Source organism: Parambassis ranga, chromosome 1 (assembly GCF_900634625.1).
Source record: "Parambassis ranga chromosome 1, fParRan2.1, whole genome shotgun sequence".
NCBI lineage: Eukaryota > Metazoa > Chordata > Actinopteri > Ambassidae > Parambassis > Parambassis ranga.
Window position 1 is genome coordinate 22,117,095 of NC_041022.1, and position 19,867 is coordinate 22,136,961.

The window sequence follows — 19,867 nt, forward strand, 5'->3', positions numbered from 1 at the left end:
CAGAAAATCCTCCCTGCCAAAGCACAAGTATTAGCAAAAGTAATGACAACAGTTCAGTTCCAGCAGCAGCAGTGAAGTGTCAACTACGCTAATTGGATAACATGTTTCACAAAATGCATTCATGACTTTAAGGAAGAACAGAGTCAAACTGTTTTGTAAAAATAGCCAACTTTATATTCTCAGAGTACTAAGACAGCTTTACAAACAGGATGATATGCACACAGCTTTCCTTCTCATCCCAAAAAATCAGACCAACCGTAGCTCTGTCTCACTCAGAGAACCAGAGAAAAAGGAAAAACAATGAACACACAGACCAATCAAAACAAGACAACAAAGGAGGCAAGGGAAATCTTCCCCTTGAGCATCATACTCATCCATCCATACTCATCGCTTCTGAAACCAGAACAACCTATCAAATAGCCACTGCAAGTGTTTCAACATTATATATTACATATTGACAAGTAGGAAGTGAGGTGAGAACGGTGAAGAGAGATTAAAATAACCTTTACCTTTAATTCCTTCTACTTCATATAGGTGGTAAACTGTATGGCCAAACATAAAGCTTAACAGCAAAGAATTATTAAAAGATGGCATGTTACACGCAAAAAAAAAATCTTTGTATAAAATAGGAAAAAAAACTGTAGGGAAAAAACAAGCAAACAAGAAATCCGTGCCAGAGTTGAGGAGGGTCAGGGGGCAATTCTCATTTACATATTGACATTGATTTGGTCGACATACAACCGAGTGCTGGGGTCCTTACTCTGGCCCCTCATTCTCTTTTCAAACCCACACACGCTCACACACAAACACGTTTGAAAAGAAAACAGTTTAACAGGCAGCATCCTTGCTTCCTCTTGACTTTTCCCACAATCAACGTTGTTCAGCACACACTGGTCACCGTGGCTGCTTCAGTCACACATTTCCTCCGGCAGCTCATGGGGGTTGAGGATGCCAGGCACGGACATCTGGAGCTTGTGTTTCTCCTCTTGGGCTTGGCGCAGAGATGCCTCTCTCTCCTCCAGGAAGAGGTCTGTTGTGTCCTCGCCAGCAAACTCCTGCAGGACCACACAAGATGTTTAGCACCACTTACACTGGAATTTACATTCAAATTGGCCAAGCTGCCACTACTCCGCACAAACCCTGTGCACTCCAACACTAACAAAATAAAGATGCAGTCGCATGTTTTTTAAATAATTTCAGTTGCTGAAAAGTTTGTGAAGCCTTTGCATATTACTATTTGTTCCAGTGTATCAGAGCAGAGTTTTGTCTTTTGATTCTGACAATTTTTGAAAGCAGCTCAGCATGTTTCTTTTTACTTACACCTATCCTTGTCAGTTTGTAGGCAGCAGCTGTTTTACTCACCTTGATCTGCACAAGGAAGTCTCTTAGGTGCTCCTTAAAGGCTGGTATGTCCTGATTCAGGCTGAACAGACCCGTCACAAACACCTTAACCTGGGCACTGGAGAAACAACACTCAATTAACCGCAGGTTTTTAAAAGCACACACACTCAACAAATATGACTGTTTCTTCCTTCTAATCTGATACACCACTCCAGTGATGGAATATACCTGCTGTTTATCTCTTGCTTTTTGACACCATCCAAAAAGTGGCAGCTTACTCTAGAAATCTGTCGCACACAGCTCACATAATCCTTTGGTGGTTCACCTGGCTACCTGAAGCCAGCAGTACTTACTCTTGCAAGTGAGGGAAGGCCATTTTAAGCAAGTTGGCAATGTACTCCTGTACATGTGCCTGGTTGTTCGCAGGGCTTGCGCTGCTCAGCGCAACACTGACCTTCCCCTCCTCCACCAGGTTAAACATGTAGGCCAATATGGTGGCATGCATGGTCAGACCTGCAGACAGGGTGGGGGAGCTTGTCAGTAACACATTATATTTGTGTGTTATTAGTTTTAGCAGATGTAGCAGCTTACTTGATGTAAAGCCACCAGCACTTTACCTGCAGTGTGAGATGTATCGGTGACAACAGAGAAAATGTGTTGCAGGATGTCACAGAAGTAGGTCTGGTAAAAGCTCTGTGCTGCTGCTTCCTCAGCAGACACATTCTGCAGGAGAGTGTACAAGATCTGTAGACCTGTAGAACACATGGCAACACTTATTAGAGCTTGCATGAATCATCTCTTGCTGAATAACACTTAAACACACTAACATTACCATAAATATCTACATGTTTTGACGTAGCCCCTTTACCATGGCAACATGGTAGCTTCTATAGGTCTGCTATTCTTCCTAATGCTAATGCTGTTTTTGTCTCGGGATCCCATCTCTGCATTTTGCAGATGAGGTGGTCCAGTTGGTTGATTCACACTAATGATTCCCACTCATGACAATGAAGCTAAATCTGAAACCATGGTTCTCAGCTGGAAAAGGGTAGAATGCCCTCTCTGGGTTGGGGATGAGTTACTGTCTCAAAGAGGGGGGTTCAAGTATCTCAGGGTCTTGCTAAAGAGTGGAGGAAGAATGGAGTGGAAAATTGACAGAACTGACAGAAATGGTCAGATTGGAGTGGAGTCTGCAGTGATGTGCCATGGTCTGTTGTGGTGAAAAGAGACCTGAGCTAAATGGCAAGGCTTTCAATTTACAGGTGGTCAATTTACATCTTCACACCAACGGTTGAGGAACTGTAGGAAGTGACCAAAGAGTGAGATTGGCTGAAATGAGTTTCCTCCTCTAAGGCTCCCTTAGTCAACACACAGTCTGGTGAGATGAGCTGATGCAAATTCAGACCTGTGTCAGCCACATTCCTCATTGTATGCTTGAAGGCCCAGATGATAGAGTCCAGAATCAGTTTGAACTGGGCTGGAGCGATGGACAGAAAAGCTGGGAAGCACTGAGAGGTGGCAGCTTGAAGGAGGTAGAAGAAATGGGTTCTGTGTTCTGGGAATTCTTCAAAGTCCTGAAGGCACAGGAGGAAAAACAAGTATGTCTTAGTTTGTAACCATAGTTTAATTTTTTGAAATTGTCATCAAAAGATTCTACTTGGTACAGACAAAAAAGTTCAAACAGACCTTGTTGATCATGTTCAAAGTGCACTCAAAGACAGCGTCAAAGATCTTGGGGATTTCACCAGTGATGTGGCCCCCCAATTTGTTGACTATGGTTGCCATGGTGCTAAGGACCTCTGGCTCCCTGGCAGCTGGGACATTCCTCTGGTAGTCAATAAGCACCGCCTCCAGCAGTGGGGGCACAAAGTTCTCTCCCACCTGGACCACAGAATTGCACGTTTTGAGTGTTTTTGTTATGGTTTATATGTTTTTAACAAACAAACTTTAGTATAACACCAATCACATTTGAATCAATGGCCAATTTATTTTGATCAAAAAGAGCAAAAATGAAGAATGACGCAACCTCTCATCACATAGTAAACACTATATAAATAAAACTAAATTTCCATTTGAATGTAGATTACTTGGTAGTACTTGTGTCACGAACATTTGTACTCTACTCCTACAGCTGAATGTTACACACCCAGTCTCCAAAGGCAGTGGAATAACTTTCTACTCTTAGCTTTTAATTATTAACACTGGAACCACTGTTTTTGTAAGACCTAAGCTAAGTTATTGCTGTGTTCAATTTGCCAGTAGTACTGTTTTTGTCTTTGCTGCTGACAGAGTAGTGAAGTCTTTGTTTGGAACAATGCTGAAAACACAAGTCATTATAAACAATTACAACTAGGGATGCAAATTATCGATTAATTCATTAATTATTAGTTGAATGACCTTATCGATCGATTAACGATTAATTGATAAGCGGCGATTTTCCTGGGCCTGAATTTCCCTCAGTTTCACTAAGATTAAAAGCTAAATATTGTTTACTGAAAAACTGCATGTCATATTCCTTAATGAGCTAAACTTAGTATAACAAAATCAATTGAATAAAATATGGTTTAGCTGTTGCATGTTAAACATAAGGAACATAAAATAAATCCTGAATAGAAAGCTAAACAAAATATTTGTGGGCTATTTACAAGTAAAAACATTAGCAGGGCCTCCTTTAGAACAGACACATTAAGATGTTACCTGTCCAGAAACATAAACATTGCTGTCTGAATGTGTTGTCGCTCCTCATAGCACACATACACAGACACATGTCCAGTCAGGCGTGTGTGCAGCTTGTTTACAGTGGGGGCAGCTACTGAGAGCATGTGTTCTATTCAACTAGCATCCTGATTAAAAAGAAAGAAAGACATTCCAAGTACTTCATGGGACCTGCGTATTCACAGCGAGCACATATGGAACAGCTGATTATCACGTGGCAGTTTCCTAACTTGGAATTTGTTTTGGGACTATATATTCGACTGAGCACGCTACATGTGCACAGAGATCATGCAGCACCTGAAAACAAATTCCATCAACATACCAGCATGGCTAGGCTGCTAACAACTTTCCAACAGACAGCGCGTTGCTTGAAACAGTTTTCAATGCACGCTCTGTGTGTGTGTGGGCGGAACTCCACTGCCAATGTGGCACAATGTAGAGAGAGAAATGACACGCCGAGCAGAGGCTGCCACTCGTAGCGTCTTCAAAAAATCCAAAACTAAAATACTGCCGGGGCGATTAATTGACAACTAATTTAATCAATTAAATTCTTACCAACAATTAATCTAAAGTCGATTAACCGTTTACATCCCTAATTACTTTACCATCACAGAATCAGAATGGAAAAAACAAATCAAGGTCAGACTCACCATCTGAGGGTCGTTGGAGCGACTGACCCAGCCTGAAATCAGTTTCAGTGTCTCTCTCTTTACTGTCCTCATACTCCTGATCAAAGGCTGTTTTGTCACCATCTCACCTGTACAAAGAAAAAGAAGCCTGAATAAAGTCTACAAACACATAAAAACAAGTAGGTATTTACTTTAGGTAAATTAACACAAATGCAGGTAGTAGACAACTACTGACCATTACTCTGGATGGCTGAGGAGATGTTTTCACTTAGACATTTGTAGACGTTAAGCATGTCCAGATAGATACGTCCCAGCTGGACAACAAAGGGATGACCCACAGCTTTGCAGGCTCTGACGTTTGTCTTCAGAATGCTGCCAAGCTGACGCACTGTCTCTGCATCCTTCAGGATGTCCACATTCTGCAGTAGAGAGTCCACAATCAACACATTTTAAGACAGACCAACAACAGCATCAATTAAAAAAAACAGAATAAATGAGTGCTTTAACACAAAATGAGGATTCTAAGTCTGCCTTCTGTCATCCTACCTTGGTGGCTTGCTGGATGATGCTGTCCCACACCTGGTTAGGCAGCAACATGTACTTCTCTATCAAAAGTTCTTGAACTGCTTGATCAGTCTGAGCTCCAATCATGTAGCCCACTGCCTCATAAAATGTATGGACCTGCAGACAGGAAGGGGGCAGGGATTAGATTTAACTTTAGCGTATGTTTGAAAAATATAAAATAAAAACAAGTATGCCATTACAAGTAACAACTAAAAAACTCAACATTGTGCCAGTGCTGAGCTTTGATGGGACCTTTGATAGTCCAGGCTCACCTGCTGAGGCTGCAGGTCACAGATGATGGTGTTGATGTTGTTGAGGATCTCATCAATAAATGGCATCACCTCTCCCACCTGAACCTGAACAAAATGGCGCCGGCACTTTTGGGCTATCTTAATGAAAGTGTCGCACGCCATGTCTTGCACACCATCATGGGTCTCTGTGTGATTAAGAATGACAAACCATTAGAAATCAGAACAAATCTATTTACCCAATGGCATTAACACATTTTAACACGGGTATGTGTCAGACCTGGATTAAAAAGTGATACACTGTAATGGAAGTGATGTGGAAGAGGTTTTACCATGCATAAACTCAAACAGCTTGTTGACGACAGTCTTGAGAAACTTCCAGTGTGCCCGCAGGAATCGGGGATATTGACCCACGATGTACATGATGTTTGATGCAATTATGGCTTTGTTGTCTTTACCTCTCTTCTGCTCACACAAGCCAAGCAGGTCCTGCCCGCAAAAAACACAGTGTTAAGTTCAACATGCACACGATGCGGTATTGTAAGTGGCCTAGTTAGCATTCCTAGCCAACAGTAGTTGTCTAAAGCAATGTTTCTGTCACACACAGTTATACTTCATTCTTTCTGTTTAATGCTGATATTATGCAATTCTTAATCGTCCCACCTTGATGACAGTCACCAGGAACCTTTTTTCATCTTCCTCGTGCATTGCTCCACTGATAGAGCCAATTGCCCAGCAGAGCATATTTAGGTTTCTCCATGACCACTCCGTGCCATTCACTTGGTTGTGGAGCTTCTCCGTCATGATGCGTTCAGAATCAGCGTAGTCAAGATGTGTCAGATACACTACACAGAGGAAACAAGATGAGTGAATGAGAATCAGAATCAGAAATACTTTTTTAATCCCAGGAAGAAATTGCTTAATGAATGAATACATAGTGCTACAAAAGCAATCTGCTACTAACCAACCTTGTGTAACAAGATGTTATATTGTTTTACACTATAAAGTCTAAGTCTAAATCTAAAGTCTAAATTAATGCAATGCAAGAACTGTCTAACTTAGACTTACCAAGAGTCTCCCTCATGTTCTTGTAGAGGTTGATGGCATCCGTGTCCTTCATAAACTCCCTGACCACCTCGCCTTGGTCATTCTCCACAACCAGCACCTCCTCTGGTTTAGCCATACGGCTCACCATTAGCAAACGCACCTACAAGATAAAGCGGAGGAGAAAGCATGTCATTGTCATTGTAAGCAAGTTGAAATTTTCATATCAGTCAATATACTGTCTTCTTGAGACCACCAACTGGGAGGTGCTGTGTGGATCACATGAGGACATCGACACTGACACGGCATTACGGACTATATAAACTTTTGTTTATATATTTAGAAAAAACTGTGCCCACCAGGACAGTGTGGCGTTTCTCTAACAATAAACCATGGGTGACTCCTGAGCTGAAAGCCCTGCTGAACCAGAAGAAGAGGGTTTTTAGGTCAGGAGACAAAGAGGAGATGAGGAAGTTGCAGAAAGAACTCAAAAGGAAAATAAAAGAAGGCAAGGACAGCTACAGAAGAAAGGTGGAGGGGCAACTACAACAAAGGAATGTAAGGGAGGGCTGGAGAGGCCTGAAAACACAACACAGACGAGGGGAAATAAACTGAATCTGTTTTTCAGCATTCAGGATCCACTCCCCCCACTACCACCAGGCCCCAGACGAGTGTGCACCCCCAACGTGTCTTCCTCAGCTTCCACCAGCATCAATGTCTGTTCTCATCTCCTCACCATACTGTGCTTTTTTAACCTGAACCTCAGCCTGGAGAAGCTTCCTGTTCTGTGGAACACTTCCTGTGTTGTTCCAGTCCTAAAGACTGCACAGGTCAGGGAGCCCAACCACTTTACACCTGTGGCTTTAATGTCTCACCTAATGAAGACCACAGAGAGGCCAATCCTGAATCACCTCCGACCCCATGTGAGCCCCAAGCTGGACTCCCTGCAGTTTGAGTACCGGCCTGGCATTGGAGAGGATGACGCTGTCATCTACTCAATCCCTGCTGCACCGTGAGTAGGGTGGAAGTGCCATGATGTTTTTTGGGTTCTCCAGTGCTTTTAAGGCCAATCAACCAGCACTGCTCATTGGAAATCTGGAAGGCGGGGGTTGACAGCCAGCTGACTGCATGGACTATTGACTATCTCACCAACAGAACACAGTATGTGAAGCTCAAAGACTGTGTCTGATCAGGTAGTCTGCAGCACGGGGGCTGCACAAGGGACGGGGCTCTCTTCTTTTCTGTTTACTCTCTACACATCGGATTTCCACTATGCCACACCCAAAGGTTCTCTGATTATACAGCCATTGTTAGAAGTGTATCTGAAGGTATGGATCTGGAAAAAAGGAAGGTGGTCAAGGACTTTGTTGACTGGTGTTAACTCAATCACCTTCACAGGAGGATGTTGGCCAAGCTGTCAAGCATCCGGAACAACCCCTCTCACCCTCTGTATGAGACAGTGGGAACTTTGAGTAGCTTCTTTAGCCACACTGCTGCACCCTCAATGCAAATTGGATCACTAACGGAGTTCCTTTATCCCGACAGTAGTCAAACTGTACAACAACGGTATCACATAGAACTGCTGCTGTGTTCTTTTTTTCTCTGCATCTTATCTCTTAGAAGTATGTATATGCATTACACATGGTGGCATATTAACAATTTAAAAACATTATTCTAATACTGATCAAAACTGTAGTGCTTTGCATTTGGATACATTCATTGTACTACAGCATTGTATTGACATGGCTACACAATGTGAGGACCAAATTAGGTTGTGCATGTGTGATGGTAGTTATACCTGGGAGAGGACAGGCAGGTAGAGGTGTCTGCGTGGGGGGACATCAGACAGTAATGGAGTGCTGGAGGTAGAAAAGGGGCTCTCCCTATAGAGCTCTGCTGCCAGGTGGTTCCAGTACTCCAGACAGATCTTAAAAATCTCTGTCTCCTCCACCTCAGACACCAATAGCATGTAGTGGAGGGCCTGGAAGGGGAAAAGTGTAGATTAGACAATGTATAGAGATTACCTATGGAGAACTCCACAAAATCTTAAATCTTGTTATGTTCATTAAGCGACATAAGGCTATAACTATCATTTTTATATCTCCCATATCTAAAATTATCTTAATCAGCCTAAACGGGGTTTGGAAGACGAGCTTTAAAGTCATAATGAAAAACGCTGTAAAACTAATTCATACTGACTGATTTAAGTGCACAACAGGACAGTGCTACTGACAGGCAGAACACACAGGCTGTTACATGGGACAATGTTCTGACAATCTGAACATGACCTTATAAGAGCACCCAAATGAATTGAAATGAATTTCACTTGAAAAGTCAAAGACCTCCTCACTGAGCAGTTTTAGGGTGATCATATTGTTCTGGCAGAGACTGAAAGAGCACACAAGTGCCCCAACATATTGAAATGTATTGTTGTTTTCCTTTTTCTGTTTACGCACTCATTTGTAGTGTCCTGGCACGTTTTCATGGCCTGCACTTTTTGCCAGTATTTATACTGCTGCTGCTACCTTGCAGTCTCCCACTGAAACAATTATTGGCCTGTACTTATGTAATTGGACGGAGCCACAATAAGGTGGTGGTCTTTCCTACTTTAATAGCTTCCAAATGTATACCACTGCAAAGGTCGCCACAGGACACCACAAACAAAAAGCTGGAAAAGCAACAACTGGATAAGAAAGCTATACACACAGGAAATGACTAAAAACCAGCATTACAGGGCAGAAGGTTGCTTACAACACACCAACAATCATTACATTTTACCTTCCCCATGATAAACAAAACTAAAACCGACCAGAGAAAAGGTAATTTTGTCCTACCTCCATCAGAGTCTCCCGCAGGTTGGGTCTTTTCTCAACAAGCTGGCCGTGTTCTTTGAGGAAGGTGCAGAGGAACAGGCTTAGGTTCTGAATGAAGTTCTGCTCGTCATCCTTCCCATTGGCATAGGCCACTCTGATGTTAGTGTTCAAAGGCAGCATCTGACCAAATACCAACACATTACTTCAAAGCCTCACAGTATTTTATCATTTATAATAATTATCATACTTTATTTTACCGTAGATGTTTTGGAATAATTGCATTTGAAGGGTATTTGTTACATTTACTGAAAATGTGTTTGCTTTTAAACCACTGAGCCCCTAGGATAAACATGTCATGAAACTAGATTAAAAACTCACAAAGCTACTTGGCAAACATTACCTGCTCAGGAAGACCATTTAACATTAAATGTGGGGAAACTAAATGGAAAATGCTTGTTAATTGAAGAATTAACATTTGGAAACTAGGTAGCTGAGGAAAGTCCTGAGAAACGCTGCTCTATGTAAACATAAGAGATAAAATGGAATGGAAAATACCATTCATACAGTCACACAGAGGGCAACTGCAGGCAATTAACTTAAGCACCACTTAACATGATTGTGTGAGTATATACCTGTTTGAGCTGGCACATGGTTAGGGTAAACAGGTTGACAAACTGCTCCTCGTACTGGTTGACACTCACTCCAGCAATTTCTGTCAGGCATTTCAGTGTAACATTCCGAAACATGGGCACGTTCAAGAACTGAAACCGAAATAAAACAAGTCTGGTCAGTGTTCTGCCATCCATTTATCTGTCTAACCCATCTTCTTCTCTAATGCTCCAACAGTTTTGATAATGCCTCACTGATAGTGTCATGTTTAACCACAGGGACTCCTTTTGGCTGTTCCCTTATTTCTGTACTGTCTGTACTTTGACACAAACATATGCATATGAATATTGTTATCTTATTTACCATGCCATTGTGAGTTTGCTGAATATCTCTTAACTGATTTACCTTGTAGACAAGAGTGTTTATGAGTTTCGTCTCAAAGATGTAACCTAAAGGAATCCAATTCAGGAAACGGAGGAGAGTCTCCAGTGTGGCATGAACCAGTGGGGCATTCTGGGAGTTTTCCTGTACAAACAAAACAAAGTATATGTGAGAATGGATTACTATTGAACAACGCAGGAAGATGCTGAGAACGGCTTGTCTTTTTTGACATCATCTTACCATTACAAACTGACACAGCTGGAATATTTGGGAGAATTCATTGCACATACTGAAAAAGGAAAAAAAATCAGTTAGGATCATGGCTGAAGACAGAGCAAAAACATACTGCAAGCTAACACATTACAAGGATAAATACAATCTAGTCATCATAACTTTGAACGAGAAATAGATTAAAGCATAATTATTTTAGCTCAACAACATCTTGGCTCACAGGTCATATTTGAGCAGTCACCTGTCTTTAAGGTGCTTGGCTTTCAGTTGGGTCATCTGGCCACTTGAAAAGTCAAAGACCTCCTCACTGAGCAGTTTTAGGATGATCATATTGTTCTGGCAAAGACTCTCACTAGTCCGACTTGCACCCACAATGTCACTGATGAAGGTGGGCCAGTGTTTGGGCCATTCTTGCTTCAGGATCTAACCAGTCAGAAAGGATAAGCTTTGTCACCAGGCCCATTATGTCACATCAACCATTGTTCAAGCAATCTGACATTTATTTACCTGTACCAGGATCATGTTAAGCTTTGAAATGTACACTCCTTCTTTCTGCAAGTAAAGTTTAGAACAGTATCAATGATATATCCAGCACACACAATCAGTATCACATGGGAACTTCACTGCAGTATTTGAACACACATGAACTCACCTCCATGTTTGCAGGATCTGAGGAAGTCTTGATGATCAACCCAACAACATACTTTTTGATTCCTAAAAACAACAACACCATGTGATTTTTTTTTCTTCTAGAAAACAGAAAAACAATGACAAACCTACTACTACTAAAAATCTACTCATTTTTACCATCACACTGATTTCTTGGGAGAATCTTCCAACGTGTCTTGATGACTGCCTCCAAAATTTGCAGTGCATAATACTAGAAAAAACAAATATTTGATAGCTTTGAAAAAGATGCAGTCACAAATTGTCCACTGGCCAAGAACAATAAACAAAACAAGGGTTTACCACTGCATGCGCAATGCCATATGTTCTTAGAAACAACACTGTGCACCCACAAGCACGTGTAGTGGATATAGATAAACAGTGTAGCATAGGCAATCACACCTGGGCTTTATTTATTACAACTCAACTAACTAACTAATATGAAAACTGCAGACATTTGTCTGATTGAGAAGCTCCAATAAACACTAGACTAAAGGGATAACAACTATAAATCCTCACTTCTAGAAGACCATTGCCTGTTGTGGATAAACTGATAAGCATCAGCACTGAATTTTCCCTGACAAATAAAACAACAAGCATCTGTGATAGAAAATTACAGTTGTATGATATATGTTCATACTTTAGTATTCATGTTCTGAGAGAACTCCAAGATAGTGTCCACCCGTGTCCAGGCATCTGGATGGTCCTTCAGGTTCGTGAGCACTTCCTGGGCCACTCGTTGCTACAGGACAATAACACAGCAATGAATCCACTTTAGATCTTTTTTAAATGTATTTACGCTCATCATAACCAATAAGAATTTTAGCAAGTGCAGAGAAATAATGCTAATTAATGAATTCTTGAAGTGGCCACCATACAACGACAACCAAAAAGGGCTTCTTATTTCAAAAAATTACCCTGCAGAATGTATCCTGCCTCGTTTCAAGGAGTCCACACTGGAAAGGAGGAGTTACCTGGGATCCAATGTCATGGTACATGGAGTTGACAACATTGTCCAACAGGTTGATGTCCAGTTTTTGATTGAAGTCCAGCAGCTGTCTGGCTGGGTGATCTGCCAACATCGTCATTTCTGCTGGCATAGAGATTCTGATAGGGGACAAAAGAAAACTGAATGAGAACTGAATTCATCGACTCCAACAGCCCTGTAAGCAGCATTGAAACACAAAACATGCATGTACAAATGAGACTGCAATAAAAAAAGGTTTTATTCTAAATGAAACGCTGACGCGCTAAAATTGCGAAATGAATTACAAGAACAACAAGTATGGTTAAACGGAGACAAGTTATTCTTGTTAGACCAAAACATCTTCAAACGCTTCGGTCAACCCTCGTGGAACATTTATGACAGACGCTGCAAGAAATCATAAAGTGGTAAAATATGAAACACCGCTAACTGGCGGTACTGAGGCGCATTTACCACAACCTGACCCGATAGACCAGTTTAGTTATTAACAAGGCCAATTACAAAACAATTGCAGTACAGGGAAATAGATGACGGCGCCAGTCCGCAGGACTCGGTGACTAATAGCCCATGTTCTGAGTTATTACTCACTAATCCCCACATAAGTTACTTTTAAAACTGCTGAATGCTAACGTTAGCCCACGTTGGCTAAGTTAAAGAAGATCGGGCTCAACTTACCTGGTATGTGGTGTCCGCTCGTCAAAAACAAGTACCGGCTGTCTGATGTGACTTGTAGCGAAAGACCGAAAAGTCAATACTCTAAATACTTTAAAAGCTGTGCAGCGTTATCTCATGGCACACGTTTACCGTCACATTCGTTAGCCAAACGCTAATGTTAGCTTTCCTAGATGACACTACCAGTCCGCACTATTTCTAAAACGCCCTTTCGCGGGATACTTAACGATTTTTGGCGATGTATTTAAATGTTCCCGTAATTTACAACAGCCAACTATTTCGTGTCTTCAGTTATTCTGAAGCATTTTTCCCCTTTAGCTGTCAGTGACTGCATCCGACTCCCACCAGGCTAATAGCTACTTAGCATGCTAATAGAAAAGTCAATGATGATCTAGGTCTACGAGCTAATGTAACGTTAAGCTAAGCTAACAAGACATATTCACGGAGTCACACTTGGAGCGGTATTCCGGGTCATAATCACGAAGTGAAAGAGTCTCGTTTTATTTCTGGTTCTACTCGCACACACTGTTGGACAGCAGAGATGTTTTAATGCGTGCGTGAGTGTGCTCTTCCTCTAAGCTCATGCTTCCAACCACGGACCGGTTGAAACCGGTTGAGACCAGGATATTCATTCTCGGTGTTTCGGGCCCGTCGCGCGCCGCGTAAAATTTGGACTATGTTTCCGCCCATTCGACGTATGATTCGTTCAGCGAGTGGTGTCGTCACCGCTGGTCATAAGCTGGGTGGAGCTGTCAGTCAGCCTCCATCTCCCGCCCACTCTACAGGCTTTAGTTTGACCTCTAATGACACGAAACATAAATATATTTTAATGTATATTGTAATTATAAAATAAATAAATAAATGCACTTGCTGTGTTTAAATAGCGGTCAATGGATTTATTGTTCAGGGTTAATAATGACGATCACAAGTACTAAAAAATGTGGTAACAACATGATGTTATAAACCATCTGATGATCCTTCATATGAAAAGCTGTCAACTACCACCACCATCCATGAAGCAAAGATTCATGAATTCAAAAAAGTAAATCATTAATACGGTTTTAACATTGGGCCTGTACAAACATACCATTACAATCAATGTGGAGTACAGTTAGGATATACACCATGCTTTTTCCCCCTATGACAAAATACAGTGTGTATGGTGCAGCTGACCTAGGGCTGTGCCTAAAGTCAGATAGGTGTGAAACTTGTGCTTTTTGTTTTCACAAGTTCATCTCATGTGTATTGCTTCTTCCAAGAAAACCCAGTGTCCAGCTCTCTACAAAGTGTTTATATCTTCACCTTAAGTTCAGTTCAATTTCTTTTTACATTCCTAAATGTGCTTACTTGATGCACAATGACAAAAGTTCCAGCAATAACAAGTATCTTCATTTGCCTGCTCACTTAATTTCTTAATGTGTTTATTTTACTCTTGAACATGTGATGACATCAGTCTCTTGTTTCCTGCAGTCTTGTGTCAGCATCATGCTCACTGTCATCTGAGCAATTCTCATGATCATCTGAGTAATGATAGCTTTCATCAGAATAGCGGTGATCATCACCACAGTAATCCTCGTCTTCATGCTGACTGCTGGTGTCCTGAGTATCTCTGCAGTTTAGGGAGGCCTGGTAATTCTCCTCTTCCTCATCTCTCTGTGCTTCCTTCTCAGCTGGATCATCCACATCATCATCATCGTCATCATCATCATCATCAGGAAGACCTTTCTGTAGTGAACTGGTTTATACCCCATATCTGAATCATCCAGGTCACTGATCAACAGAAAGCAGCAAAGAACCACTGTTAGTCATGAGATGTACACTTACTGATAGTAATCATTCCATACTTGATTTCTTTAGCCATTGCTGTGCGATATTTACCATTTTCATAAACATTCTTGATGAGATCTTGTCAAACCTTGTCAGAACTAAATGTTAGCAGTGATGTCTAGCTTTACCTCTGTTTGCTGTCACTGGAAAGGGGGGCCTTTGCATGCGGGTCCTGATTCGGCTGCTTTGCTGCTGATAACTCCTCAGTCACGTTACACCCTTGCAGCGTCTCAGTGTAGCGTTCTCTGCTGCCTGTTTGGCATTCATCTGTTATCAAACAACATGTTCAGAAAATTAGTGCAGTCTTTGTCATGGGAAACAATAAAGTGATGGAAAACTGTAATCTTAATCTTTAATCCATAAAGGTTCCTTCATTTCTTTCAGGTTCCTGAATCAGACCTGTATAACATTGGAGCAATGACTGCACTGCATTCATATGTCAGTTTTGTACATCTATATGAACTATGAACATATGTACATATCTGAAAATGTACTAACATGGTTGGTTTTGCAGGTTAAAGATGAGAATGACTGACCTGTGAACCTGCTCTAACAGCAGTGGCCTTCCCTTCACTCGTCTTTCATCTCTTTAATCTCCTGCTGATATTCTTTTTTGCGCTGAAGGTCTTGTTTCCTGCAAAGAACACAGAAATATAGATGACATCTATATTCAGGTCAGACTGCAGTATTGTTTTGTGGTACCTGAATTCTTTGAGTTTGCTCTGGTGGGTCTGTGAGAGAGCCTGGTGGGGGTCGTTGGCGTGGCACGTTTTAAAACCACCTTCTGCAGCTTTTTTCTCTCTGTGCTTCTGCCTCTCCTTCCACGCTCCTCATCATCTTCAGCTTCTTCCTCTGGTCCAGCGCCTTTCTACTCAGGAAAACAATTCAGTTACAGATGAAGCAAGATCTGGAGGTGGCGGGGACTAGGGCAGGAAGAGGGCTTGGAGTTTTGGAGTGGCTGTTGGGATATGGAACTGCTGGGGAAAAGAAACCTCCGCAAAACTCAGCCTATAAGGAGTTCAAAACAGGGGGCAGCTGCTGGCACTGAGGTCAAGTGTCTAAACAGGCTGTTAGAGCCACTGTGGCTGACCCTCTGTCTGGGTTCAAACGTGTCATTTTCCTGTTTGACCAGACGGTGGAGCATGTGGTGGTGTGAAGGTATAAGGGTGCATCACTTCAGGGTGTTGGCCGGAGGAAGCACACAGTTTTTTGACCGTCAGGTATCATGATGCATTTGATCTTTATCAGCATGTCATTTGTGGTTCGTCGTTAATCTATATGTGGATTAATGATCAAATCTCTGAGTGGACATGACGGTGTCAGAATAAAAATGCACTTATTAATCATATGGAAGTTTGGACTGGATTTATGACACGTCAGGAAGAAATCACAGTGACTCTGATTTATCTTTTGTTGTGAGGTTAAGGTAAATCAAGTCAGCACACAGGACATCTGAGTTCTCAGGACTTCTATATATCGACTAGAACCGTGGAAGCTTTGGGGTCCTAACAGGGTACATCACAAGCCTCCTGGCGCTTTTTTGTGGCCTCTGTGACTTTGGCAGGCCAGGAGCTCCATGCTGCCTGACAGGGACGACACATAGGCTTGAGTTTGGCGTCCTAGCCGATCTGGAGCAGATGTACGGCCAGCGCCTGCATCGAGGGCTGCTCTGCTCCTTCTCGATATCAGCCAGGATCAGTTCTCGGTGGGAGGAAATCTGTGATGTTCTCAGATCAACGGGTTCACATGCCGTTGTAGGTTTCACTTGCTTTCGTTTCTCCAGATCCTTCTGGAAGCGTCTGTAACTTGCATTGAAATCAGGTACCTCTTTGTGATCTTTGGCTGTGAAGAAGCTGTCATCGCCTTCAGATCCATCATGCCTTTGTTTCTTTTTACGCTCACTGAGTCCCCGTGTGCGCATGCTGGGAGGCAAAGAAGCCTCGAGGAGCATCTCCTGAGCTCTCATCTGTATCTTTATGGACCGGTACAGCTGTTCTTCTTTCATCTTCTCCCTGAGGCGGCTGCATACACAGACTTCGGCACAGGCTTGGCCTTGAAAGGTTTAACTTTCTCCTGGTCAGCTTGTGAGTGCTGTAGTTGTTTCTGCTCTTTCTTTAGTCGCTCTCTCTCTAGGAAGCTGAAAGGTTTCTGTATGGTTTGTGGTTGCTTCTCCTCTCGGTCTTTCGTGGCCCGCCGTCGTTCTTCGTGCCTCTCCTGCAATTCTTCATAAAGCGGCAGGTGAACATGCGCAGGTACAGGGCTGGCACGGAATTTCTTCTGGCACTCTGTCAGCTCCTCCAGTTGCCTTCGCAGCTCTGCGTTCTCTCGTTCAATCTCTGAACGTGTTTTAATGCCACGCTTTTGCCTCTCAGCCTCACGCATCATCTTGAAGGGTTGTGGGACGGTCACTCTATGTTTCCAGTCCTCCTGCTCACCGTCTTTATTCCCTGCCCCTTCTTTCCTTTTCTCTTGTGTGCATTCTTCTGACCTCCTGGCAGACTGTGTAGGGAGGAGGACAACATGCACTGATCATAGGGGGACAGCTTAAAGTCTTTCCACATGTTCTTGATGTGCTCCTTGGGAGAACAGAGCAGGCCTTTCTCCACATCATTACTGGCAGCTTCATCCTCATCAGAAGAGTCAGATTGTCCAGTGCCCCATCTGAGTTCAACAGCAGAGTGCGATTTCCTCAAGCGGTGTGAAGCAACTGGGCTGTATTTGTCTGCATGGACCTACCAGAAACAAACAGATCAGTGTGTTAAGACTTACCGGTATTTCTAATAATAAGGGCCTTTGGAAAAACATCTGATGGGCAGAAAACATGCTCTAATCAACTGCAAAATGAGCACATCAAAGAATTTGTCAGCTATTGATCATTTCCTCAAGGACTAAGTCTCTGACATTAAAGCAGCAAATCATCTAAAAACTATTAGAAATGCCAATTTGCCTCAAACTTTTCTCCTAACCAAGTATAATCGCACACATTTATAGTGCAGAAATGATGATTCAAGTGGTTGGAATGTATTATTGTTTACTTGCCAGATACAGTCTGCTCAGCACATTTTATAACATTGTGGTTTCAATATAATGGGGGATCTGTTCACACCATATTTACTCACTTGCAGAGAAGTACGTGTTACTAGGCAGTTTATAACCCTGTGAATATCTGGAAATCAAGGGTGGGTAAAACAAAAAAGGACAATTAAAAACCACCCCATGTATGGAGTAGGAGTAAGATCCACATTTCCATTAGTGGACTGCTTTTATTATCAGAATCAGAAATACGCTATTAATCCCAGGGGTAAATTGCTTACAATCCAGGTGCTCCATGCTCAGAAACAGTTAAATATAAAATAGGGGAAGGTTAACTAGCAAGTGAATGAAATAAAATAAAAAGTCACACAAGGTAGTCATATATACAACTAATTATATCTATTTAACCCGATGCATTAAGTTGAATTTTATAATTAGAAACTATCATTTTATTTTAGCCTAAATGATGAAAAAAGCAACCAACCTTTGCCCTGTGTTATCTATGGGCTCCAAGGACTTCAGCTGCAGCTTTTGCCGATACATGCTCTCCAGCTCAGCCATGGTGCGCAGGTGGGCCTGCTTCAGTTCTCCCAGCTTGCTGTAGTATTCCTTATTGGAGAAGAAGATCTCCCTCAGGTCCAGGTGGTCTCCAGCTGCTCTGTAGTTGCTTATCATGTAGGAATCTCCCCTCTCCAGATAGTCCTCATCACAGAAATCAGAGCCTGAGTCTTCATAGTCCAGCTGAAATGTCAGTGATCATTTTCAATTAAATCCTTTCCAAGTTCGACACAAATATATTATTTTTATAGAATACTTTATTGTTTAAGGACTGTCAGACAACATGTGTATGCTTATTACAGTTTATGGCGTTGGCCTGACTGCCATGCCCTCTTAAGTAGAGTGGTAGGGGCGCTAAGGCTCCTCCAGGTTAAGCCTATTACAGTCCCTCAGTAGAGACGTGGCCCATATGGCGGATCACTAAGTGCAGCTTACCATAAAAGGCTCGAAAGACACACCCTGAATCAGGTGTCTGGCTCCATTAGTGCTCGCAGTATCACGGGCTGTTCATCAAAAAGTCAGTGAAATGGGACAAATACTCTAAAATCCACGAGGAGAGCAGCAGCAGACCTTTGTCCAGTGAATAAATAAGTGTTTAGGATAAACTGAGTGGGACGTGGTAATCTAGTCAAGACGGAAGTCTATAAATAGTCACACAAACACAGTATACACTTTAAATCCCTTCACAACACGACTGACCTGGAACTGCCACCGACGTGTTGACTGGACAAGATCAGACTAAAATGCTTAGTCTGGATAAAAGGAGAGGAAAATTACTTTAAACCCAAAAGTAGTGTCATGATTCTGCTGCGCTCAGACAGGACTGAAGTGATGAGTTACATCACTTGCTAAACAGGATCGGACCTTCAGCTGTGATACTTGACGCCATCCTTGTCTGTCTCGATATTGTAAAACAAGCCACTAATTCAGCCACTAATTCCATCCTGAAATGCGGTAGTCATTTATTTATTGTTAAAGTCGCCACCTTTAATAGTTTGTATCTGTAAAAAGGGGTGAAAAGCTCTGAATCAATCCCCTGTAATAGTGTTGTTATCGTATTTACCTCCTTCTCGTAGTCCCGGTTGTCTATGTGAGCTGTAGCCGAGTAAGGCAGCACTCTCTCCCGCTCATATGAGGCTAGCGGCGCTTTGGTGTGCGGGTCTACCGGCGTTTTCAAACACGACGTGACCAGAACGTTTGTCCGGTGGGCGTTCGCCATGGTTTAAGTTTTACTACGTCTGTACTCTAAACCGAGGCAGTGACCACGCCGACTTGGTAGAATTACCCGAGAAGACAGCGCTGTCGCCGGAACCAAAGCAGTGTGGCAACAGGTGAGTCCCTAGCAACGGAAAAGCTTGGTTGGGAAGGAAGTGACGTAACAGACAGGAAATAACTACGGGAGCATTTAATTCAACAGATAATAAAGTTTTACCAAACGAGAAAATGAATCCTAAGTGTTTATTTTCCATTGCAGAAAACTAAACAAAAAATCAAAATATTCTGAAACAATTGAGGGAATCAAAAAATTACTAAACTAAATTAACTAAAACA

The 19,867-nt window shown here is 42.2% G+C and overlaps 1 protein-coding gene and 1 pseudogene across 1 annotated transcript; both read right to left on the minus strand.

Moving 5' to 3' along the window:
* Positions 1-149: 149 nt before the first annotated feature.
* On the minus strand, positions 150-13,527 carry LOC114438713 (exportin-1-like). The gene is made up of 25 exons (XM_028410239.1): positions 12,902-13,527; positions 12,216-12,348; positions 11,882-11,983; positions 11,383-11,455; positions 11,228-11,289; positions 11,083-11,127; positions 10,817-10,998; positions 10,585-10,633; positions 10,369-10,488; positions 9,987-10,115; positions 9,376-9,534; positions 8,340-8,522; positions 6,566-6,704; positions 6,161-6,342; positions 5,830-5,986; positions 5,522-5,685; positions 5,232-5,366; positions 4,921-5,104; positions 4,707-4,813; positions 3,028-3,222; positions 2,747-2,915; positions 1,959-2,093; positions 1,695-1,854; positions 1,363-1,459; positions 150-1,055 (listed from the first exon to the last, which is right to left on the minus strand). Exons 2-25 carry the CDS (start codon positions 12,339-12,341, stop codon positions 909-911), a joined length of 3,201 nt encoding a protein of 1,066 aa, XP_028266040.1. The 5' UTR covers positions 12,342-12,348; positions 12,902-13,527; the 3' UTR covers positions 150-908.
* A 764-nt stretch (positions 13,528-14,291) lies between these two features.
* Positions 14,292-19,644, minus strand: LOC114438929 (protein FAM161A-like; annotated as a pseudogene).
* Positions 19,645-19,867: the final 223 nt, after the last annotated feature.

Coding starts and splice junctions, on each gene's coding strand:
- LOC114438713 (XM_028410239.1), bottom strand. CDS start 12,341: ATGCCAGCAGAAATGACGATGTTGGCAGATCACCCAGCCAGACAGCTG. Junction 4,814..4,920: donor CTCAGCCATCCAGAGTAATG/GTCAGTAGTTGT, acceptor TTCTTTGTACAG/GTGAGATGGTGACAAAACAG. Junction 2,916..3,027: donor CTTTGAACATGATCAACAAG/GTCTGTTTGAAC, acceptor CTGTGCCTTCAG/GACTTTGAAGAATTCCCAGA.